This window comes from Phocoena sinus, chromosome 5 (assembly GCF_008692025.1).
Source record: "Phocoena sinus isolate mPhoSin1 chromosome 5, mPhoSin1.pri, whole genome shotgun sequence".
Classification (NCBI taxonomy): Eukaryota; Metazoa; Chordata; class Mammalia; order Artiodactyla; family Phocoenidae; genus Phocoena; species Phocoena sinus.
The window spans coordinates 103,475,140-103,500,722 of record NC_045767.1 but is presented as its reverse complement, the minus strand read 5'-3'; the positions used below and the strand labels follow the sequence as shown (position 1 = coordinate 103,500,722).

Below are 25,583 nucleotides of genomic sequence, written 5' to 3'. Positions count from 1 at the left end.
CACAAAACTTAGAAAACAAAAGAAAATGTCCAGCCATTGTAGAACTCTAACATCCAAGTATCAATTCCTTTATTCCAATCAAAAGCAATGTTCCCAGAATTCAGCACAAAACTGAAAACACTGCTGCTACCAGCCGTAGTCCATAACAGTAACTTTAAATTGTCCAAGGGGATTAAGGAAGCATTTTAAATCACTGTCACTCCTACCAAAGGATTTTAGGCAACGAGAATTTATTCTCATACAAGAATAAATTTGCATTTTATCATTAAACAGTATGAGGGCCTTAACTGGGAATTAACAGTTTATAAACCTTCTCCCCCAAATTTGTGAATATATCTGAATGTTAAAATTTTCTTATTTAGAAGATGGGTATTTATTCTAAAAGGGTGCATAAGGGTATGATTTTGTGTGTATGTGTGTATATTAAATATACATGTTTTAGTTTATTTGAATCAAATTAAAGTTACAGAGGGACAGAGCCTTATAAACAACATGAAAATAGCTTGAGGGCCATTGATTTGTACAGCTTGGATGAGGAGGCATTGTAAAAATGATGTTTATCTGAAAATTGTAGTACTTTCTTTTCCTAAAAAAAAAATACTAAAAAAAAACAACAACTTTGTGTCGAGGGCTGACTTTCAGTAGATTGCAGCGAGGGAGCTCCTCTGCTACCTATAAAACCCCGACCCAGAAGCAGTCATCTACGAATGGTTTAGCACCAGTTTCCCAATGTACGTGCAGTGCGTGACAGGCAAGGGGGCGGCCGCCTTTCTGGCCGCATCTGTAGTACCTTATTTTATAGTACTATTATGTAATAGAGTCTTTGTAAGTTGTTTAATTGAGCAGGTTTACGTCATGTGAGATTTACAGATATTTACATAGAAACTAAATCTCAGTGGTGGCCAGTGCAGATGATCAAAAAAAAAAAAAGATATTTTTAGACTATTTTTTAAATGTTTAATATCAGCTTTCAGATCCCATTTTAGGGCTAACGTGAATTTGAGAACATGCCAAGCTTCCTGCTGTAGTATAGTTTACAACTTGAATCTCAGTAGACTCTAAATCCTGCCTTCTAAATTATTTTAACAAAGTAAATATAGTATAACCAACAGAAACAATCATCTTGTACTTGTTGAAATAAGTGATATTCATTCTTACTCTACATTAGTGAAAAAAGCTGGGTAAGGGGCATTTATAAGCAAAACCTTTTATACATTGTAACATTCCTCAGGCCTTTTTCTTTAGGAGTTCTTATTTTAAAATTAGTTCCCAAATAATGAAACACAACTATAAGTGTATTACATAATCAAAATGTTACATGGAAACAGGATAATTGCTAAAACACTACTATCCTATTACTTGTACTCATTGATTATTTAACATAAAGTGCTGGGAAAACTGGATAACTACTGTGTTCAAAATAAGATGAGTAAGAGGTACAAACTATATGTATAAAATAAGGTACAAGGATATATTGTACAACACAGGGAATATAGCCAATGTTTTATAATAACTGTAAATGGAGTATAACCTTTAAAAATTGTGAATCAGTATATTGTACAACTGTAACATATAATATTGTACAGCAACTATACATCAATAAAAAAAGATATCTGTCTTCTCAGTACCAAAAACTTCCAGATGGAAATAGATTTGTGAAAAACATAAAACTAGAAAAAATACCTGTAAATATTTATGGACTGTTAGAATGATTCCCATTTCAAACATAGCACCTAAGGCAGAAGTCATAAGGAAAAAGATTGATTGGATTATATAAAAGTCCATAGGAAGTGAATAAAATTTTGAAGCATACTTATAAAACAGAAGTTTTGAAATGTATATATGACAAATGACTAATATTCTAAATGTCTGAGGAGTTCTTACAAATGAGAAAAAAAAGTCATAGAGTTCTTAGAAGAAATAAGCGTAGTCCAAAATTTATGAATGATTCAATCATATTAGTAACAAGTAAACTAAAACAATGAGATATTTCATACATTGAATTGGCAGATTTTTCTTAAGATAACATTCAGAATATGGCACAAATATTGTAAGCGGATCAGAAATGGACAATTTAGTAGTATGTATCCAAATTGTACTTATCCTTTGAAACAGCATTTCTATTTTTAGGAATTTATCTCTAGGAAATAATAGAGAATGTAAACAAAGATTCTCCTACAACAAAGTTCACTACTGTGTTTGTAATGGCAGACTATTGGAAGCAATCTAATTTTTCAACAAAGTGGTGAGATTTCAGTGTTATTACATTTCTATAAAATATCATTTCAAAATGATTTAAATAGGAAATGAAAAAACTTCAGTTAAGCTCATAGTAAATACTAACATTGATTTGTTTACTCTGCTTCAATTTTCTCACTGGTAAATTGTGGATAATAATAGTATTGACTCATAGGGGCATTGGGACAATCGAGTGAGTTAATATATGAAAAGCACTTAGAATAGTGCCTGACACGATAACTGTAGTTGACAATATTGTGTTGTATATTTGAAAGTTGCTAAGAGAGTAGATCTTAAAAGTTCTCAAGAGAAAGAAAAAAATTTGTAATTATATGAGGTGATGAATAGCTTACTAAAACTGTGCTAATCGTTTCACAATATATACATATATCAAATCATAATGTTGCATACCTTAAACTTATACAACATTGTACATCAATAAAATTGGAAAAAAAGAAGGAACTCTTAGACCAAAAGAAAGTATAGTGCCTGATACATAGTAAGTGCTAGGTGATGTTTGCTATTAGCCTCATTAATTCACAAAATGCTTCTGAAATGTGAGATAATACAGAAAAATCATAATTTATGGTATAATACATTATAGATACATGTATAAAAGATTTGACTCTAACTTGGAAGAAGAAAATTGCCTGACCTTAAGAAATTGGCCTAGATTGAAAGTAAGTGACAGAGGATTACATTGTTAAAACAAATACACTAAACTTGTCTGGAGTTTTTATCCCTGCTATACAGCATGTACTCAATGCTGATCTCAGGCTAATTTTGATATTAAACTGAGTCTCTCTTTGTTTTGTTTTGAACAGGTTGGCTCAAAGCTAATCTCTTGTCACAAACTGGTATTGGCTTGTGTTATTCCCTACTTCAGAGCTATGTTTCTCTCTGAAATGGCTGAAGCCAAGCAAACACTGATTGAGATCAGAGATTTTGATGGTGATGCAATAGAAGACTTGGTAAAGTTTGTCTATTCTTCACGACTCACTTTGACTGTTGACAATGTCCAGCCTCTCTTATATGCAGCCTGTATTCTACAGGTTGAACTGGTGGCTAGAGCTTGTTGTGAATACATGAAGTTACATTTTCATCCCTCCAATTGTCTGGCAGTAAGAGCCTTTGCAGAAAGTCACAATCGAATAGACTTAATGGACATGGCGGATCAGTATGCCTGTGAGCATTTTCCTGAAGTGGTGGAGTGTGAAGACTTTGTAAGTGTGTCACCCCAGCATCTCCATAAGCTTTTGTCCTCCAGTGATCTAAATATTGAGAATGAAAAGCAGGTCTATAGTGCAGCCATCAAGTGGCTTCTTGCCAATCCTCAGCATCATTCCAAATGGTTGGATGAAACACTTGCACAGGTAGGGATGAATAAGATTGTGTATAGAAATGAAATGATATGGAAGCAAATCAGCATGTCCCATTTATCATAAAAAGTATAGATTATCCATTGATGTAATATGATGTGGAAATGGCTTTGACTCTTTCCTACTTACTAAACCATTTAAGGATAAGTCTGAATGTGTTTTATTTGAATTAGAAAGATCATTACTTGCTTTTTAACCTGAATATTTTAAAAATCCCTTTGAGCTATCATTAGTACAGACCAGTACTGGAAATTGCTTTAGGACTTGGCACATTGAGCTTCATTCAGATTTTAGAAGGTAAATGAGTTTTTAAAAGAGAACATGCTGCAGTGAAAGTAGAGAATGAACTGTCCGATTGCAACTTAAATTTTATATCTACAACTATTCACAATCTTAGGTTCGTTTGCCGCTGTTGCCGGTTGATTTTCTTATGGGTGTTGTGGCAAAAGAACAGATTGTCAAACAAAATCTAAAATGTAGAGATTTATTGGATGAAGCAAGAAATTACCACCTTCACTTGAGTAGCAGAGCAGTACCTGACTTTGAATACTCCATTCGGACTACCCCAAGGAAACATACTGCTGGTAATTAAATTATTCATTTTATCAACTCTGCTCTAAGGAATTTTGTTGTATTTGAGGGGTGGTTATGTTTGCCAAAACCTAGTTGTAAGATGATTAGTATCTGATTGTCTTAAAGTAATAATTGGCAAGTAAGGTTATATATGAATTCTTACTGTGCATGATTTCACATAGTTTTACCAATAAGCCAATTTTTTTTAAAGCTGTAACAAGACTTATACACTCTGAAGAGCCTGCTGAAATATCTTTTCTTTGGGGGTCTTTTTGATTCTTCTAGGCAGAATTAGATCCTCTGTCATTTTTGCTTAAATGACACTTGCTTTTCACATTTTACTATGTTGCATTGAAATTTATTTGACATGTTTTGACCCCTTCAGAGACAGGTAGGCATCTTAATAACTTTGTATCCCTGGTACCAAACATAGAGCTTAACATATACTGCATATTTAAATGTTTGTTTTTGCATTTTATCACATCAAAAGAAAGGTACTTAATACATCTAATGTTAATAGTATAACAGACCACATTAAACTCTTAGAATATAAAGTTCTTATACTTGAGGAGGCATGCAGTTTCGCCTTTATTTGCCATAATTTACAGACTTTCATGTTTTCCCAAGAAAATAGTTTTATGTTCACTTATGTTACTCTTTAAAAAGAATATATTTGTGGGATAAGGGAGAATAAATGTGGTCGGTGAAGTCTGGAATCAGTACTCTGAACACAGACTTCCTGTACATCTGCTGTGACCTAATGTGGTTATTAAAAAAAGAGTTCTGTGGAATAGCCTAAAAACAACAAAAGGCAGTACATGGTAATGAATAGTGGGACTTTATCTAGATAGCATAAAGAAAATTTGAATGTTGTAGATCTGCCTATGAAGAAGTAGTTCTTCTAAATAGTTTAACATGAAAAGAATGGCTTATTTTTCTTTTATAGGTTGGTTTCAAGTATTAAATTTTTGAAGTGTAGATTTTTTTAGTTGTGAATCCTGTTTCAAGAAGTCAAGGTATTTAATTCTTCAGATTCAGACTTGAATTCAAAGATTTTGGCAGTCTAGGTTATATGCCAAATGTATTAGACCCTCATATACATGATCTCTTACATGATTGCAAGAACTTTATGAAGTAGGTTTTAGTGAAGGATCTGATCCTTATTGTGAGAAAGGTGGTGTTATTCCATTTTATGGATGAGGAACCTAAGAATCAAAGAGAGTGAAAGGATGCCCAAGGCTACACAGAACAGTGGAGAAAGGATTTGTGTTGTGATCTTTTTACTTCATTTTAATTTTTTTCCTTCCATGTCATGTCCCTAGGTGACCTATGTAGCTGAAATATTAGGGTCCACTTAAATAAAATCTAATCAATAATTGGGATTACATTCCTGTAATGTAATGTACATACATTGTAATTGTACATATGTACATGTAAATGTACATACATATGTAATGTACATACATTCTGTATGTAATGATTACATACAGCTGTGCCATAAAGCATCTGTAATTTGGGGCAGATTTCTTAATCTCTGAAGGCTTCAGTTTATAAATAATTTTGACTGCAGGATCTTTAAAATCTCTTTCAACTTTAAATTTCTCTGACTTAAAACATTGAATTGGTTGGAAAAGATAGCACAGGCAGTTCTGGTCATTCATGTATGTAGTCATTCAGCAAACATATATTAAGTGCCTACTATGTGCCGGGTTCTGGGTTAGGCATTAGAAATGTAAACACACAAATAGACTACAGCCGTTCCTATTTTGAGAGAACTTTCAGTCTGATCTAGAGAAATAGACATATGAATAAGTAAATGCCATAAATTATTAAAGGTATGTTGATATAATCAAAAGGTATAGTGGGAAGCAAAAAGAGTGGTTATTTTTACTTTGGAAGGGACAGAAAAGGTTTTATAGGGAAAATAACCCCCAGTCTTAGTTTTGAATAATAAATAGATGTTTTTCTGGGTGCCAGTTAGAGAAAAGGGTATTCAGTTTATTTTACATTTATTGAATGTTTAGTACACGCCAGGCACTGTACTCGTCTTTATTAGTGCATAAACGCTTAACACACTGTCTTAATCTCGCTTAGACTCTGGTGACAGATATCAGCATAGATCATTTCAATACTGTATGTTACATGAATGAGAGTTACCAAAAGTTGTTACCAGAACATTGAGGATGATCACTATATGGGTGATGCAGGAGCTTAAACATTAAGGGAAAGACAGGGAGAAAATCGCGTTGGACAATGCAAGGACTTTATGCTCTACTAAGGCTTTATCCTGTAGTGCAGTGGTTCTCATAGTGTGAAGCAAGTGGTGGCCTCTTGACCAGCAGCATGAGCATTCACTTGGGAAGTTTTTAAAAATTCAAAATTTTGGACCTACCCCAAACCAACTGAACCAAACTCTTGGTGGGGGAGGGGTCAGGCCCAGCAATCTGTGTTTTATAAAATAGCTCCTCTGGTGATTCTGAATCAGAATAAAGGTGGTTTTTTTTTCCTTTTTTTTTAATTTGGCTGAGTCGGGTCTTAGTTGTAGCGCACGGGATCTTGTTGAGGCATGCAGGATCTTTTAGTTGCAGCATGTGGGATCTAGTTCCCTGACCAGGGTTCGAACCCGGGCCTCCTGCATTGGGAGCATGGCGTCTTAACCACTGCGCCACCAGGGAAGTCCCCAGAATAAAGTTTTGATTTGTTAAGAAAAATTGTGGTAAAACACGTATACCATAAAAATCGCCATTTTAACTATTTTTAAATGTACAATTTACTGGCATTCAGTAAAATTTTTAAGAACTGATACAGGTAATGAAAAGCTGTTGAAAGAGCCTTTTAATTAGATTATTCAGTTGACAGTCTGAAAGCAAAAGAGTACTAAGTGATAAGAGAGAACAAGGTTTTGCAGTAATAGCTGATGAGGGCCTGAACTAACAGTGGCTGTGGCAATAGCGAGGGAGAGAAAGGATACCTCAGGGAAGGACGAAGGTCTTTAGGTGGGTGAGGAAGGGAGATCTTTTATGATGGGTTTGAGGTGCCTCTGGGACATCAAGTGGAAATGTGGCTTAGAAGTGTAGATTGGAAGGCATTATGATACAGATGGAATTTTAAGTAAAGGGATTGACCTTTTCCTGTGTAAGCATGAAGTATGTGAGAAGTAGGCTGAGAATGAAACAGAAAACATAGAAAAGAGAGAAATGATTGGAGACAAAAGGAGACTTTGATATTATGGAAATCAAGAGTTAAGGAGTTTCCAAAAAAACTAGGGTGATCAGTATATCAAATGTTGTAATTGTATTCAGTCAGAAATTAACTTTATGAGTTTGTTGGATTTTGTCATGACCTTACTAGCAAGAGCAATTTTTCAGGGTGGGTGAGGAACTCAACCGTATTATAGTGGAATGTTAACAAGCTGAGATAACTGATGTATTCTAGTCTTTGAAAAGTTCAAATGAGGGGGAAAAAAAGAAAATTAGATTTTTAGTGGTATAATGACATTAAATGCTATCCAAATAACTTTTTTTTTCCTGTTAATCAAAATTTTGAGTTCGTAAGGTTTTTTCCACACTTATTTATCTTTTTTTTTTTTTTTTTTTTTTTTAGTTAGGGGGAATTTCCTGGCAGTCCAGTGGTTAGAACTCCATGCTCTCACTGCCATGGGCCTGGGTTCAATCCCTGGTCAGGGAACTAACATCCCACAAGCCATGTGGTATAGCCAAAAAATAAAAAATAAAATTAGCTGTTAAAAAAAAAAAAAAAAGGGAGCTGTGATTTTAACCTCTATTTTGTGGCTTTACCTTTAGGTGTGCTATTTTGTGTAGGTGGTCGAGGTGGATCGGGTGACCCCTTTCGCAGTATCGAATGCTATTCTATCAACAAAAACAGTTGGTTCTTTGGACCAGAAATGAACAGTCGAAGGCGACATGTGGGTGTAATCTCAGTGGAAGGTGGGTCTGCTTTTGTGTTAAATCACATCGTGTCACCACAATGTTCTTTTAAATATTTGAACTTTGAGAATTTCTTTCTATAAGAAAATTCCTACATTATAAAATATGTTTCAATATATCAGATTATTTGGTGAGTGTTTACTTGCTTTATGCCCATAGATGCTCAGTGTACAATCTCATGCATATAGATGCTTAACAGGAGATGAGTATTAAGGAAAAGGGAGTTAAACTATTTTGAGTTATATTTACAAAATAACCAAACTAAAGAAAAATATTTATTGAACACAAATAATAAATATATATTAACTTTTTTCTATACCTAATTATTATTATTGAAATGAGGTTTTTTACCTGGTTACTAAAAATGAATTAATCGCAGAACCATGGATAAATTGTTAGGAGAATTAAAAAGTCACTTTTCTTCCAGTTATAGAAGTATAAATGCTTTGGGGAGAAATAAGAAAACATATTTTAATAAAAAACAAAAATCATCTGTAACCCAGACACCTAAATAGTCACAGTTGCCATTTTGGTATGTTAATAGTTCCAATTTTTATTTGTTTCATTTAGAAAAGATTTGATATATTAAGAGTTTTATATTTTCTTTATACAAGAGCATTTTTTCATTTTATTAAACATTCTTTGCAAGGATGATTAGTGATTACATCTACTAAGTAATAAAAAGTTGGGAAACCTAAGGGCAGGATAATGTTTGAACATTTAAATAACTTGTAAAACAGCATGTTTCAGGCATTTTATTAAGCAGGAGCTTACATTTATTTTCATTTGACTACTGAAGTGACTTGATCATAATGTTGAACAGAAGAATATTTGTTGAAAGTTAATTTATTGTGCTATTTTAATTATATATTGATTATATATAAATTTATTTACTTGGAAACAAATGAAAATACTTCTTTACTTTACAGGTAGAGTGTATGCAGTGGGTGGACATGATGGAAATGAACATTTAGGTAGTATGGAGATGTTTGATCCTCTCAATAATAAATGGATGATGAAGGCATCAATGAACACAAAGAGGTAGATGAGCATGGACATTTATTTTGATTTGTTGGTGGAAAATAAAGAAAGCTTCCTGTAACTGAAAGGGCTAATTTTTTACTCTACATTTTTAGAAACTTTAAATACCTTCCTAAACACATTTTGTTAAAGCATCCAATGTGATGCTTCGTTATAACTTTAAAAATTTTCCTGAGAATTTAAGAATAGAATCATGTCTTTGAGTATGATAATGATTGTCATAGTTTTGACTCATACCTGAGCATTTATTTAACTTTTTATTTTGAAATAATTTAAAATTTTCAGAAAAGTTTCAAAAATAGTTGCATTCCTATGTACTAGTGGTGCTCAACTGAAGATAATTTTGCACATGGGGATACGTTGACATCTAGTTTTCTATTCTTGATTAATTTAACATAGTATTTTTAACTGAGTTTTCTTGTGTGTTAGAAGTATGAAAACTTACATGGAAATGTGAAGAGAGTTTGGCTGAAAAGAGATTTTTGGCCTTTTTTTCACTCATGAGGAGAAAATCTTAGTGGGGAAAACCTAGCCTTAAAATACGCTACTTATCTATAAATGACATTTTAATACTTTAGTAGGGCTTGATTTATGCTACATGGTAACTACAAACAGTTTAAATTCTAACACATGAATTAAAATAGGGGAGAAAATCCTTAAGTACATTTTTAATCTTTATACTCTTGCCTCCTTATCATGCTAAGCTGGTTTTTAGCTGAGAATTGAGTGAAACTTGTCTAACAAAATAGCAGTTGAATTTCTTTAATCTTCTAAAATATACCCTGAGCATTACAATAGCTTTCCAACTGTATAAAAATAATAGGACTGCATTTATTTTCTCATGTTATTTGTTTTTATAATTTGTATCCCCCCAAATCATTGTTTCAGTGTGTATTCCAAAATAATATTCATATGTTAAATACCTGGTTTTCTGTTTTTCCCCCTTTTTCTTTTTCATCTTTTCACTAAAATGGATACTGATGTTTGTTCAAGGTATGGTTTTATTGAAACCCATCATCCTAACAGAGCATCTCTAGGGGTTGATTTATTTATTCAGCAAATACTGGTTAAGTGCCCATTACAGGATATACCAAGTGCTGAAGATACAGCAATAAATAAGACAGTCAGGGTCCCTACCTCCATAGAGCTTACATTCTAAAAGGCAAGATAGAAATAAGACATGATTACAAGGGTAATAATGCTAGCACTAGCGTAAGTAAAGAATGCTTGAGAGTGGAGTCCCATTTAACCTAAGGTCTGAAGGAACAAAAGAATTTAGACTCATTAAGTGGTGGGTGGTGAGTGGTGTAAGGTTGGTGGATGGAAAGAGATGAAGAGTCTTTGAAAATCTGGAGATGAATGAGAGCAGAGAGCATGAAAGAAGTCCCATGTGGCTGACAGATCAAAGGGGATAGTGTCAACAGACAGCTGAAATAGCAGGCAAAAAATAAGGGCCTTTCAAGCTTGCCAAGATTTTTTAATCTGGTGCGCTTTGAAATACACACACACATTTTTTTTTTGATAGTAGGGGAGTGATAGAATCAGATTTCTCTTTTCAAAGATCCTCTGCTATGAAATGGAGAATGTATTTGAAGAAGACCAGAGTGAAAACAGTCTGGGAAACCAAAAGGGTTATTGTAATATTTTTAGTCGAAGAAATAACGGTGGCTTGGACTAAAGTGGTAGAAGTTGAGATAGAGGAAAGAGGACATATTTGAGAGAGAGTTCAAAAGTGTACAATCAACAAGATTTTATAATAATTAGATGTGGGAGGTAAAAAGAACAATTAGGAAGAGGCTAAGATGCTCCTTAAGTTTCTGGCTTAAACAACTGGATATGGATAGTGGTGTGACTTTCTGCATTAGGAAGAGCAAGACGGTGTAGAGGATAAAGTTTTTGTTTGTCTTCTAATGGGTATATTAGTTTTCTTTTGCTGTGTAACCAATTATGACAAACTTAGTAGCTTAGAACAACATCCATTAATTAGTTCACAGTTCCACAGGTCAGAAGTCCAGCAACTGTAACTGAGTTTTCCACTTAGGCTCCACAAGACCAAAATCAAGGTGTAGGCTGTAGGCTCTAATGGAGGCTCTGGGGAAGAAACTACTTCCAAGGTCATTTAGGTTATTGATAGAACGCAGTTCTTTGTGATTGAAGGACTGAGTTTCTTGTTTTTACTGGCTGTAGGCCAGGGATCACTCTCAGCTCCTAGAAGCCATTTCCAAGTGCTCCCCTCAATCTTCAAACTAGCAGCGACTTGCAGAATCCACCACGTTCTTTGAGTTTCTGACCTGTCTTCTGCTACCAGCTGGAGAAACCTCTCTGCTTTTATAGGGCTTACGTGGTTAGATTAAGCTCATTCGGGTAATCTCCACTTTGCCATGTAACGTAGTATAATCATAGGAGTAAAACCAGAGGGTGAATATTGTGGAGGAAGACATCTTAAAATCTGCCTAGCACAGGGAGGTAAACAATAAGTTTCACTTAGATTAAAGTTAAGGTTGAAGATCCAGACACACAGATTTGAAGTAGAAGCTGTATATATGTCTGGAAATACATATTAGAGTTATAAATCTATGGAAAGAATGAAATTGCCTACAGAGAGAGTATAGGGTGATAAGAGGCCTTAGGGAACTTCATAATTCAGTGACAGAATAGAGAAGAAGGCACTGGTAGAGGAAGCTGAAAAGTACCAGCCAGAGATGTAATGGAGGAGGAAACTCAAACATGTGATGTCACAAAAATCAAGAGAGTTTTGAGGAGTAAGAAATAATCAATAGTGTCTTATGGTCTTGTGATTTAGTGGGTGGAGGGAGGGGGGAATTATATGGTATACTCACTTCTGCCACGATATAACACTCGTATATTCTAGAGTGTACACGCATGTGTTCACCCACACCTGAAAGTTTTTATAACCACAGTATTTTGTAAGTCACTGCTTTATACTCAAGGGAAAAGAAGTTAAGGACACAAAATGAATGACAACATTATCCTTAAGAATTCTTTCCTAGGATACTCTTTTGGTAAGCTGAGAGTTATAATCTCAGTAGAGCAGCAGTTCTCTCCAGAAATAATAATAGCTAATACACAGCACTGAATATGGGCTAATCACTGTTCTTGGTGCATTACCTATATTGACAAATTAATATCAGTTGTGTCTACTGCTTTCTCAAATGGGTGACAGATGAAGAAGCAAGGTAGTAAAGGTTTAAGCAATACACATTATCCAAAGTATATACCAGGTCAGTGACAGATAAATTTTAGAATAGTTCAACTTTTGATTGCTGCAGTGTGTTTTTTAAGAAATTGATATAATTTTTTTTCAGTCACCATTATGATGAATTAGCTTTTAACATGGGCTAAGTCTCTTCTGTTCCAAGATAAATAGATGCCCTTCAGAAGTTAAGCAATGTGATCTAAAGCTTGTAATATAAAATTGATGTTCTTTTGTGTGATGTAATGAAACACTGCAACAAAATGTGCTCTGCAATTACGTGAATTTAGTAATGAGATTGACTTCTGACCTCTGTAGCAGACCATCTCTGTCAATTCATCAGTCTCTTAATTATGCAACTGAGTGTTTTACTAACTGAATGTTTTGGACTCCATTTATAGTATTTTGTTGGGTTTTCCTTTATTATTTCATTTAAGTTTAAAGTAACCTGTGTAGGCTATGCATTATAAAACTCCAGAGGGCACTGTTCACATAGACTTGCACAATTTGGCAACCCTGTAGCCATCTATTCAGAAGCTTTGATAAATCTAAAAATAATGGGAAAAAGCCACATTGACATTTAACGTGATAAATGGGTACATTAGCACAATTATTTTGCTACCTTTTTTCTGGAAACAAATGGAATGCTGAAGTGTCTTTTATTGTTTTTGCAGGCGAGGAATTGCCTTGGCCTCCTTGGGAGGCCCAATTTATGCAATTGGAGGGTTAGATGACAACACTTGCTTCAACGATGTTGAGAGATATGACATAGAATCTGATCAGTGGAGTACAGTGGCACCAATGAATACTCCCCGTGGAGGAGTTGGCTCTGTGGCTCTTGTGGTAAGTTATGTGGCAGCTTGCTCACTGGATTGCATTGCGTCACATACCTAACCAAATAAGGAAAGGTCTGATGTATTCATATTTCCAGTATGCAGATATTGATTACACACCAGATTATTATATGAAATACTGCTCTCTTGCACATTCTGGTCTACCATTAGGACAGCATGTAAATCAATTCAAAATCTAATGTCTTGTGTTTTTTTTTTCTTTATTTATTTAGAACCATGTTTATGCAGTAGGTGGCAATGATGGAGTAGCTTCTCTATCTAGTGTGGAGAGGTATGATCCACATCTCGATAAATGGATAGAAGTTAAAGAAATGGGTCAGCGAAGAGCAGGCAATGGAGTTAGTGAGCTCCATGGTTGCTTATATGTTGTTGGTGAGTGGATATTTCTCTAGTTTAATTTTTTACAGGACATACAATGATAGTGTCAGTAACACAAATTTACATTGCATTTAGGCCCAAGTGGAATCAGTCCTAAGATTGGCTTTTGAATTCTTAAGATTCATATTCAAGCTTCTTTGTTTACATCTTCATCTTTCATGTTTAAAACTCTACCTCCGTATTTTTACTTTACTTTTCTTGTCTTCATTTCAAGGGAATTGTGTTGACTAAGCAAACCAATAGGTATTTCATATGCATGATGGCAGTTAGTGTCTCTGTATTGCTTTTTGACTTACTGTATAATAGAGTTGGAGGGGAATAGCCAAAGCAATCTTGAGAAAGAAAAACGGAGGAAAAACAGAGCTGGAGGAATCAGGCTCCTGGACTTCAAACTATATTACAAAGCTACAGTAATCAAGACAGTATGGTACTGGCACAAAAATAGAAATACAGATCAATGGAACAGAATAGAAAGCCCAGAGATAAACCTACACACATATGGTCACCTTATCTTTGATAAAGGAGGCAAGAATATACAGTGGAGAAAAGACAGCCTCTTCAATAAGTGGTGCTGGGAAAACTGGACAGCTACATGTAAAAGTATGAGATTAGATCACTCCCTAACACCATACACAAAAATAAATTCAAAATAGATTAAAGACCTAAATGTAAGGCCAGACACTATTAAACTCTTAGAGGGAAACATAGGCAGAACACTCCATGACATAAATCACAGCAAGATCCTTTTTGACCCACCTCCTAGAGAAATGGAAATAAAAGCAAAAATAAACAAATGAGACCTAATGAAACTTTAAAGCTTTTGCACAGCAAAGGAAACCATAAACAAGACCAAAAGACACCCCTCAGAATGGGAGAAAATATTTGCAAATGAAGCAACTGACAAAGGATTAATCTCCAAAATTTACAAGCAGCTCATGCAGCTCAATCTCAAAAAAACGAACAACCCAATCAAAAAATGGGCAGAAGACCTGAATAGACATTTCTCCAAAGAAGATATACAGATTGCCAGCAAACACATGAAAGAATGCTCAATGTCATTAATCATTAGAGAAATGCAAATCAAAACTACAATGAGATATCGTCTCACGCTGGTCAGAATGGCCATCATCAAAACATCTAGAAACAATAAATGCTGGAGAGGGTGTGGAGAAAAGGGAACCCTCATACACTGTTGGTGGGAATGTAAATTGATACAGCCACTATGGAGAACAGTATGGAGTTTCCTTAAAGAACTAAAAAAAGAACTACCATATGACCCAGCAATCCCACTACTGGGCGTATACCCTGAGAAAACCATAATTCAAAAAGAATCATGTACCACAGTGTTCATTGCAGCTCTATTTAAAATAGCCAGGACATGGAAGCAACCTAAGTGTCCATCAACAGATGAATGGATAAAGAAGATGTGGCACATATATACAATGGAATATTACCCAGCCATAAAAACAAACGAAATTGAGTTATTTGTAGTGAGGTAGATGGACCTAGAGTCTGTCATACAGAGTGAAGTAAGTCAGAGAAAAAGAAATACCGTATGCTAACACACATATATGGAATCTAAGGAAAAAAATAAAAAAGGTCATGAAGAACCTAGGGTCAAGACGGGAATAAAGGCACAGACCTACTAGAGAATGGACTTGATACGGGGAGGGGGAAGGGTAAGCTGTGACAAAGTGAGCTCAAGTGTGGCATGGGCATATATACACTACCAAACATAAAATAGCTAGCTAGTGGGAAGTAGCCACATAGCACAGGGAGATCAGCTCGGTGCTTTGTGACCACCTGGAGGGGTGGGATAGGGAGGGTGGGAGGGAGGGAGATCCAAGAGGGAAGAGATATGGGAACATATGCATATGTATAACTGATTCACTTTGTTATAAAGCAGAAACTAACACACCATTGTAAAGCAATTATACTCCAATAAAGATGTTAAAAAAAAAAATTAAAAGAGTTCTTGATAAGAGAGTGGGATATTGTTAGCACTTAAACATCTACAAGTAATAGAAGTAATACTGAGTATTTCAGTGCTTATGTGTATTAAAGAAGAGAAATAACATAATTTTTTACCTTTTCAGTCTAGCCCGATCATCACAGCAGCTCTTTGAGGTAGTGAGAGACTGAGAGAGTGAATAATATAGTCACAGGCCTAAATAAGTTGACAAGGCTGGAATTTGAAGAGGGTCTGTGAGAACCCAGAGTTCTTACACTACACCATTGCTACCTCTCTCAGCTCCCTATCTAGCACAGGCATTGACATATGTTATATCTCAACAGGCGTATCATTGTTGCTGTTACTTGTTAAATCTTCTGGGCACTTATAGTAGAACAGACATGGTAAAAATAAGACTGACTCAGGTAGAACCTTAAAATAACCCTCTTGGTCATTCAAGTTCTACTTAAAACAGGTACAACTGATTTGAACAAGAAAACTTTGAAGGTAACTGTATGTACAGGAAGCTAATTGCATCCTCCCTTTTCTGTTCCTCTGCTTTGAGTTCTTTGTTCGAAATTTATATGCATTAACTAGGGAAATGATAGGGAGCCCATGAAAAAGAGGGCCGTGAAAAATATAACTACCCTGTATTAAACACTTAATCTCTTCTACATTAGCATTAGCAATAATTAAAAGTAGAGCCTTTGTTATAGTGAAAAAATGTTTTTTATCATGGTTGTGGTGGTGATAACACTATTACATTTGTTAAAAGTCACTGAATTATGAACTAAGATCAGTGAATTTTATTTTTTAATTAATTAATTCTTGGCTGCGTTGATTCTTTGTTGCTGTGCGCGGGCTTTCGCTAGTGTGTCTAGCGGGGGCTACTCTTTGTTGTGGTGCGTGGGCTTCTCAGTGCTGTGGCTTCTTTTCTTGTGGAGCACAGGCTCTAGGCACATGGGCTTCAGTAGTTGTGGTGCATGGGCTCAGCAGTAGTTGCGGCTTGCGGGCTCTAGAGTGCAGGCTCAGAAGTTGTGACTCATGGGCTTAGTTGCTCCACGGCATGTGGGTTCTTCCCAGACCAGGGCTCGAACCTGTGTCCCCTGCATTGGCAGGCGGATTCTTAACCACTGCACCACCAGGGAACTCCCGATCAGTGAATTTTACCTCAGTTGATTTAATAAAATTAAACCCATTAGAGAAGTTAACTTTGTTGATTTTTTTTTTAACCTGACCTTGTTTCTAAATAGACTGTCATAATACCAACACTTCTGTCCTCAGGAAAATAGGCTTAGTCATCAGGGAGACCTATTACCCATGTAGACTGAGGTGGAGCCTAAAAAGAGACACATATATTTTTAAAGGAAAGAGCACTGTTAAAATAGCAGTCTCTGTGTTTAACAATCAGGAACATAATAAGTAACATTGTTAAGATGATATATAGAGAGGACTGTCGGCATCTAGAATAGGGAGCATGAAGATGTAGTTTTGGCAAAAATTGGTAAGAATTCAGTCATAGTCCACCATCTCTGTAATTATGATTACGATTATAGTACTAAGAGAAACAGTTGGAAAACTTTGACATATCTAAATGAGTCAAGTGACTTAGTGTAGTTTATTCTCTTCTCAAGCCTTCTTACTGTTTAAAAATCTAATATATACATGTACACACAAAGAGAAGGAATCTTAGTACTTTCTTGCTTGCCTCTAGGAAGCTAAGGGAAAATTATATGAATGTCCATGGGTTTTTTTCCTCCTAAATTATCTGCTTAAATATAGGGACTTTAGTTTTTCTCACTTTAAGATTTTTAATCCTAATATTGAAGAAAATACTATTTAAATTATCTTGAATTGTAGTATATGTATAATAGGAGTTGGTAGTAGTGATAGATGTTGGGCTTTTCTAAAATGTTTTGAAAAGATTGGTTTGTAGAAGCTATTGAATTGAAATTTAATGGTTAATTTCTATGAAACATAATGCTATTTTAAAAATCTTTCTCTATATAGGTGGTTTTGATGATAATTCTCCTCTGAGTTCAGTTGAGCGGTATGATCCTCGAAGCAACAAGTGGGATTATGTAGCAGCCCTTACCACTCCCAGGGGTGGAGTGGGGATCGCAACAGTGATGGGCAAAATCTTTGCAGTTGGTGGTCATAATGGCAATGCATACTTAAATACAGTAGAAGCATTTGATCCAGTGCTGAATAGGTAATTTTTATTTCCTTTACACTTTAATGGGATCTTCCAGTAACAGATTATTCCGGAGTGCTAAAATGCTGCTACATGTAGTTAATAGAAAACTTTGGGGATAGCTTACTATCTTTCAAAACCAGTCCCATGATAGGGATTTTTTTGTTTTGTCTTTTGAGTAAAGTAAATCATGATTTGTTTTAAGATAACATCCTTTCTCCTCTATCTTTTCAGGTGGGAGCTTGTTGGATCTGTGTCTCACTGCAGAGCTGGAGCAGGTGTAGCTGTGTGTGCCTGTTTAACTAGCCAAATTCGAGATGTAGGTCATGGATCCAGTAATGTGGTTGACTGTATGTGACTTGAACTCCAGCCACCAACAATTTAATAACATCTGATAGGCAAGAAAGACTACCAGTATTTTGTAATGGCCACCTTTGAACAGTTTTAACTACTACTAGAGTCTCATTTAAATGTAAACTGTTGTATTGTGACTAAGTGCAACTTTTGAAATGGTAGCTGAAACTACTAGTAATAAAGTTCATACTTCCCACTTTAACAAATAATGAAGTAGGGAAGGAAGACACTCTAACCCTCTAACCTGAAACCGTATCTCCTCCAAAAAAAATGTGTTTAAAGGAGTGCCAAAACCTTGAAATTCCTTTTTTTAAAAAGTGTGTATGAATCAAAATGTAAAATGAAGTCATTTGCTGAGCTTTTACCTTTTGCCTAAAGGTGTTAACCTTAGGCAGTGGATTTTTCCTAGAGGGGAGATTGGAACCTATTCATCAACACAAGGATATCAGGACACATAACAGACCTGCTCCATTTGAAGATCTTTTCTACTTGGTGCTGATGAATTTATGCCTTGCTTTTTCTAGGTGTTGAGTTTTCAATTCCTTGGATATTTACAGAAATAGGAAAAATGTTTCATCTTTCTGAGTGCCCTTTAGTTGTGTTTTCAGAAGCTTATAGGAATGCTGTGGGAAGCCCTTAATTTCAGTTTGAATTGTTAGGACACCAAAAGATCTAACTGAACTAATTCCCTCTGAACGAATCTGCAGTTTTATTTTTTCATTGCATGCCGAAAGGATTTGTTTCATAATCAAAAATTGAACCAGAGGGGATATTAGAGGAGAAGGCTTTAAAGTCGACATTATTCTAGTGCCCATTTGAGAGCCTTGAGAGGGAATGGTGTCCATTATATGACTTCCTAATGAGGAGACTCCCGAAATATGTTTAACACTCTTCTTTGATTTAGTCATTTCATTTTGAACCCAAGATTTATTATCTTTCTATTTTGCTATTTGCCACCATTATAGTTTTTCTAAACTGTACAGAGTCTGGATTTATTTATTTTCAGTAAATGAATGCATTTTTACAAAAACCCTTTATAGATTGTAGTTGAACTGTTGAATACTTCAAGTCCATCATTACCAATAAAAGATATTGTAAAAACAGAAAGATTGAAACTGTTTTTCCTGTTATATTTAATTCTCTCCAGTATATTTATTGAACTTTAATTGAAAATATTTCATTACTTTAAAGCCCAGGATATTGATATGTCTACTGATCTAACAGCTCTTCATGGTTTTAGCAGCATTATAAAGTGGCTTGTTATATGTGTATATTTTTATAAATATTTATGAAGAATATTAAAATATTATATTTTGTATTTGCAGTGCAAGTTTGGTACCTCTCTTTTAGGCCTTCCTAAATTTTCCTTTAGTCATGCCTTGGAATTTAGTATAGTTTACTGCTGTCCGTCATCTTGTTCACAAGGAAGCTGGGGCAGTGAAGAACACTACTCCATCTGTCCAGCCCTGAAGCTCATTGCTAGTAGCTGTGATGGTCCTTATTAAATGGCAACCTAGGCTTGTCAGTACAGTAAGGCAGAAGGCCACATTCCAAAAGCCAGTGCCTTGGATATATTAGATCAAAAAAATAAGAAGAAAAAATTGTAAGTGGGCTCAGCTAACAGATAAAGGTCTATCATGAAGCAGATTTAAATGTCCCAATTTTTTGCTGTCAGCCTGTGGGCAAGTCCATAAGTCATTGCTGGATCTGAACCAGTGTTCTCTTGTACAATTATAACCGTATTTCAGTCAATCCCAAAAGCATTTAACTCCGTAGCACTCAGTGGACTGGCTACAACTGGCTGGATGTGGAGAATAAGGCTCAAAACCTGGCTTCAGCTATTTCTTATGTCTAATGGAGTTCTTTCATTATAATGCTTGTCTAGGTTTGGTTACTAGTGTGTTACATGTATTTTTGTGGGGGAGGGGATCTTTTATTCTTTCTAAGATTATTTAAAATGTTTTTTTCTTTAACATATTTCTGCCTTTGTCATGTGTATAGCATTTAGGAACATGAAGGTGTTACATTTCCATTACTGGTTTTATCTATACAGTAGTCATCTAACATTACTAAGTTGGTACCCTAGCTACCCATAAAATATGAACTACTCATAAGGGAAGTAAAGTGAAGTAAATGGAACATGTGGCTGGCTGTTACATCATGTGTGGGTAGTCAGAAGCACAGCCTTGAAGGACCTGACAATGGTATGAAAAGATTAATAGTAGAGTCAATATGCACAGTCTCTTTATTAGAAACATATTCTTTGAGATATGAAATGTGAATCAGGCTGAAGGAATCATGCAACTGAAAGGTGATTATATTCACAGGAACAGAAGGATGAAATATTCAGAGAAGATGGCTACTTAATTGTGAGGCCTGTTCCTTTAACCTCAGATGTTAAGATCACCTACCAAAAAGACAAAGTAGAGCTAAAATTCTAAATTATAAATGGAAAAAAGAAAAAGTAAAAATTTGCATATTTCTTTGAAAAGTATTTCTAGTTGCTTCTGTGTGAGTCTCCCGAATAGTTATTAAAGCCACTGCTTTTACTGTGTTGTACTGCCACTTTAAAAACAAATTACTTGATACTGTTTTTGACTAATCTCACTATATTCTGTGTAACTAATTTATTTTTAAATGTTTGAATAAACTGTACTCTAAGGAGTATTATTCATTCTCTTAATTCCTAAAAGCATTTCAAACTTACAGTGCTGTTAAATGCGTAGATAAGAGATTGTTGAAATTGCAGAAACTACTCTTGCAAATGGTACACTTGAGAGTTTTGTTCCTTTTTTCTCCATGTCTTATATCAGAAAATGCATTTAGAATCTAATTCATGTCTTATTGGTTAAGAATGTTTTCTGTGGTTTCTCGTATCAGACTTCTAAAGAAATTATATTGGGGTGTCATTGACTCTGTCTCTTTTACTCCTTTATGTGGAGTAAACAAGTGGCAATAAAACTTCTCTATAATATTTTCTTAAAACCATGTGTTAGTGTAGTAGTATTCCAGCAAATCAAAATAATAAATTATCATATATACTACCAAGTACTGAGATCAGAAAGTTGCTATTTATTGATTCAAAATATGTTGCATGTACCTATTATAAATGGGAACTTCTTCCTATGTAGTGTTCATAACTTTGCTTTTCATTGTTTGATTGCTTTTATAGAATCTTTTCAAAACTATGTAATTGTTTATTCTTGATCCTTCAAATACAAAATTGATTTAGTAGTTGCTGGAATATTTTTCTCCTCAAAGAAAAGATCTTTATGCTTAACTGAAAATAGGAAGATTTTTGTTAACCTGTACAAAAATTAAAGGTTAAAGGCAACTGATTTGAGCAATTGTCTCTTCAGCAATTGTAGACTTGTACTATATAGAAATAAGATTCTTTATGCATTAAGATGTTGTCCTTCCAATTAGTAACCTCATGAAGCTATAATTATGTTTTTCTACTTGCCATTGCTAAAAACTTTTCTGAAACTTCTCTTTGAAAACAACCTGAACATCCATTTGTAAGTCATCCAAGAGAATTAGTCTCATCGTAGTTATATGTTAATTTGGACCAGAATCTTAATAATGGCCCTATGTACTTTATTCATCAGACTTGATTCAAAATATTTTATGACTATCACAGGTTAAATCTACCCTCAAAGAATTAGGTTTTCCTCTACTGGAAAAAAATTTTTCAAAAGTAAACAGTTCCAATGGAAGATTTCTAAAATTACCCTGAGCAATAGTAACTTCAGTGAAAGAAGTCTATATCATCTTTAGAAAGTCAAATACTGTATGATTTCAGTTATATGTGGAATCTAAAAAAAACAAAACGCATGAACATAACAGAAACAGAGTTATAGATACAGAGAATAAACAGGTGGTTGCCAGAGAGGAGGAGGGAGAGGGGAGAGAAATAGGTGAGGGAGATTATGAGGTACAGACTTCTAGTTGCAAAATACATGAGTCATAAGTATGAAAAAAAAGGGGGGGGGGTCTTTGAAAGGAAACTATTTAAATGCAAAAATTCTGGTGGTTTTTGTTTTAACAAGTCATTTTTCCATTATCTTATTGGTTGTGGCTGAATTTAGTCCATCTGAACCATAAGGAGTTTCTTAAATTTGGGTAGTAGTCATGGGGAGTATTAATAACTACAATTTGTTTATAGTCTTCACCAGTCGATTGATTGATTGATTGATTAATGGCTTTGTTGGGTCTTTATTGCTGTGTGCAGGCTTTCTCTAGTTCTGGTGAGCAGCGGCTTCTCGTTGCAGTGGCTTCTCTTGTTGAGGAGCACGGGCTCTAGGCGAGCGGGCTTCAGTAGTTGTGGCACATGGGCTTAGTTGCTCCACGGCATGTAGGATCTTCCCGGACCAGGGCTCAAACCCGTGTCCCCTGCATTGGCAGGCGGATTCTTAACCACTGTGCCACCAGGAAAGTCCCATCAGTCACTTTATAATAATCTTTTAATCTTTACAGTCCCAAGCCCCACAGCATGCGGGATCTTAGTTCCCTGATTAGGGTTTGAACCCGTGCCCCCTGTAGTGGAAGCATGGAGTCCTGACCGCTGGACCACCAGAGAGTTAAAGATTAGATTCAAATACAATAACTTGCCCAAGATCCACAACTAATCACTGGTCGACCAATATTCTTTGTGACTGAAAAATTCCACTGTTTTACCTAACCACCTATGCCTCTGCTTTCTCAAATATCTGTAGATATATATTGAAGGAAAGATGATTTTCTTTTTCATAGTTTCTTCATAGCAGTATGAAAGTATTTAGGGTCACCATTTCTCTTTTTTGGTCACTTTCCATTTATTGAGATATAATTGACATAAGTTTTAGGTGCGCAACGATTCAATACATGTATGTATTGTGAAATGGTCACCACAAGAATCTATCATTACACATAGTTAGTTTTTTTTCTTGTGATGAGTTTTAAGATCTACTCTCTTAGCACTTTCAGATATGCAATACAGTTCTATTAACTATAGTCACAATGGTGTATGTTACATCCCCAGGACTTATTTATTTTATAACTGGAAATTTGTACCTTTTGACCCCCTTAACCTATTTCTCCCACTCGCTACATTGCCTCTGGTAACCACTGATCACTGTATTTCTGTATGTAATATTTGATACATATACAAAAATATATGTAACATTGAAGTTATTAAGCACAGTAATAAAACACCTATGTATTCACTCCCTAATTAAGAACTAGAACATTTCTGGTAGTATTGACTCTGCTTTTGAGTTCCTTCTCTATTCCAGTCCCCAGCCTCCCCTTCTCCCCAGAGGTGAGTACTGTCCTGAACCAATCATTCATTCCTTTGCTTTTTTTCTTTTGTTTTTATACAAATATACCAAAGCTACACATTGTTTACTTTTGTTGGTAAGCTTTATAAAATATAGTATTCTGTATGTAGTCTTAGTAATTTGATGTTTTCATTCAGCAGGTTCATTTTTATAATTTATGTTGGGTATAGTTTTCCATATTTTTGCTTTTACAGTGCTAAAATGAACACTTGTATACAGTTTCTTGGTACACATGTGCAAGTTTCTTTAGAGTATAAACCTAAAAGCAGAGTTGGTTTTAAGACATATGCTTGATCAGCTTCATAACAGTTTTATAAGGTAATGTGAAATTATTTTCCAAAATGGTTGTGTGAGTTTACATTATAGTTTATTATTTACTTTCTATTGTAAGACCTGATTCTTACCAATCTGTTAGGTGTAAGATGATATTTTATTGTGGCTTTAATTTGCATTTTCTTGATTGTTGAGCTGAACATGTTTCCATGGTTATTAGTCTTTCCAGTTTCTCCTGTGAAATGCTTCTTGATGTCCTTTTTCCAGTTTATCTATTTTTTTCTCATTTACATGAGTTCTTCATAATAGGATACTAATACTTCCATTTATTTTTATTGCACATATCTTCTGGTTTATGGCTTTTCACTTTGTTTATGTTTTTGTTTTTGTTTTTTTGCGGTACGTGGGCCTCACTGCTGTGGCCTCTCCCGTTGCGGAGCACAGGCTCCGGACACGCAGGCTCAGCGGCCATGGCCCACGGGCCCAGCCGCTCCGCGGCGTGTGGGATCTTCCCAGACCGGGGCACAAAGCCATGTCCCTTGCATCGGCAGGTGGACCCTCAACCACTGCGCCACCAGGGAAGCCCTTCACTTTGTTTTTTGATAAAGAAAACTTCTTAACTTTAATGTATTCACATGTTCTTTTTTGTGTCTTAAGAAATTTATTGTCTCTTCTGAAAGAAAATCTCATATATAGTCTTTAGTCCACCTGGAATTGATTTGTGTATGTGTGAGAGAGAAAAAATTTATTTTTTTACTGTGTGGATAGCCAGTTTTCTTCACACTGTTTAGTGACTAATCCATGCTTACCTCTGAACTTTATCTACATGGCCAATTTCCATGTAAGTAAACATCTGGGACTTTCTATTCTATTCCATTCATCAGTCTGTCTAACCAAGAGCTGAGTGACACATAGGATGAATTACAAAGTATTCTCTCTTTTCTATTCTCTGAATTATTTAACATTGAAATAATCCATTTCTCAAATATTTAATAGAACTTACTTGTAAAACCACCTGAACCTACCACCTTTTGAGGAAAAATTAACTACCAATTCAATATCTTATTGGTTATATGACCTTTTAGGATTTTTGTTTTAAGTCCATTTTGGTAAGATTTACTTTTTAAAATATCATTTGCTGGATCCCACAAGTTTTATTTGTACTGTTTTTATTAATGTTCACTTCTAAACATTTTGTAAATGTTTGTTCCATGTTTTCTTTTGATCTGTGAGTTTAGAAGTATATTTTAAAATTACCAAGTATGTTTTTTTCTTTACTTTGGTCTGACCATGATCTATTGGACTCCACTTCATGGAAATGTATTGAGATTTGTTTTATTGCCTGTTATGTTAAAATTTATTATTTGTGTATTCTTGAAAAGCCTGACTAATGTTGTAATGCAGTTTCTGTATTTGTACATCATATCAAACTAGCTAATTGTGTTCTCAGTCTTCTACATATTGCTGTTTTGTTTTTTTTTTTTGCGTGTTTGAGCTATCAATAGAAGTGTGTTGCCATTCCATATTGTGATTAGTTTTCTGTGTGTGTGTGTGTGTGTGTGTGTGTGTGTGTATGTTGAGGTTTTCTGATGTACATTTATGCTAATTTTAAAAAATTGAACGTTTTGTTTTTAAGTAGTGTACTTTCAGGTATGTATTTGATTCTGTCTGTTCGTAGGGGCTTTATCCTGGACTGGAACTTGTATTGGTTAGTTTTGAAGAGTTCACAAGGCCCAGCCATTTCAGACCTGCCTCAGACCCTTTGTTCTCTCTTGCTATTGGAGAAGGCAAAAACACCTTCCAGTTTCAGTGCTGTTCTGGAGTTGGTCCTCCAAATATCTCAGTTGAGTGCCTTTGGCTCTCTTGTGA

At 35.0% G+C, this 25,583-nt stretch overlaps 1 protein-coding gene across 4 annotated transcripts in view; it reads left to right on the top strand.

Moving 5' to 3' along the window:
* The window catches only part of KLHL8 (kelch like family member 8), a 71,388-nt gene extending 46,153 nt beyond the window's left edge, over positions 1-25,235 (top strand). For 2 of the 4 annotated variants that reach the window (XM_032632985.1, XM_032632986.1), the window contains 8 exons: positions 3,063-3,611; positions 4,015-4,201; positions 7,994-8,137; positions 9,067-9,178; positions 13,067-13,235; positions 13,459-13,618; positions 17,586-17,787; positions 18,004-25,235. In XM_032632985.1, the coding sequence (XP_032488876.1) occupies positions 3,063-3,611; positions 4,015-4,201; positions 7,994-8,137; positions 9,067-9,178; positions 13,067-13,235; positions 13,459-13,618; positions 17,586-17,787; positions 18,004-18,127 (1,647 nt within the window). In that variant the 3' untranslated portion in view covers positions 18,128-25,235. The remainder of the gene's footprint in view (positions 1-3,062; positions 3,612-4,014; positions 4,202-7,993; positions 8,138-9,066; positions 9,179-13,066; positions 13,236-13,458; positions 13,619-17,585; positions 17,788-18,003) is intronic. The other 2 variants (XM_032632988.1, XM_032632989.1) reach the window with 1 other exon arrangement.
* Positions 25,236-25,583: the final 348 nt, after the last annotated feature.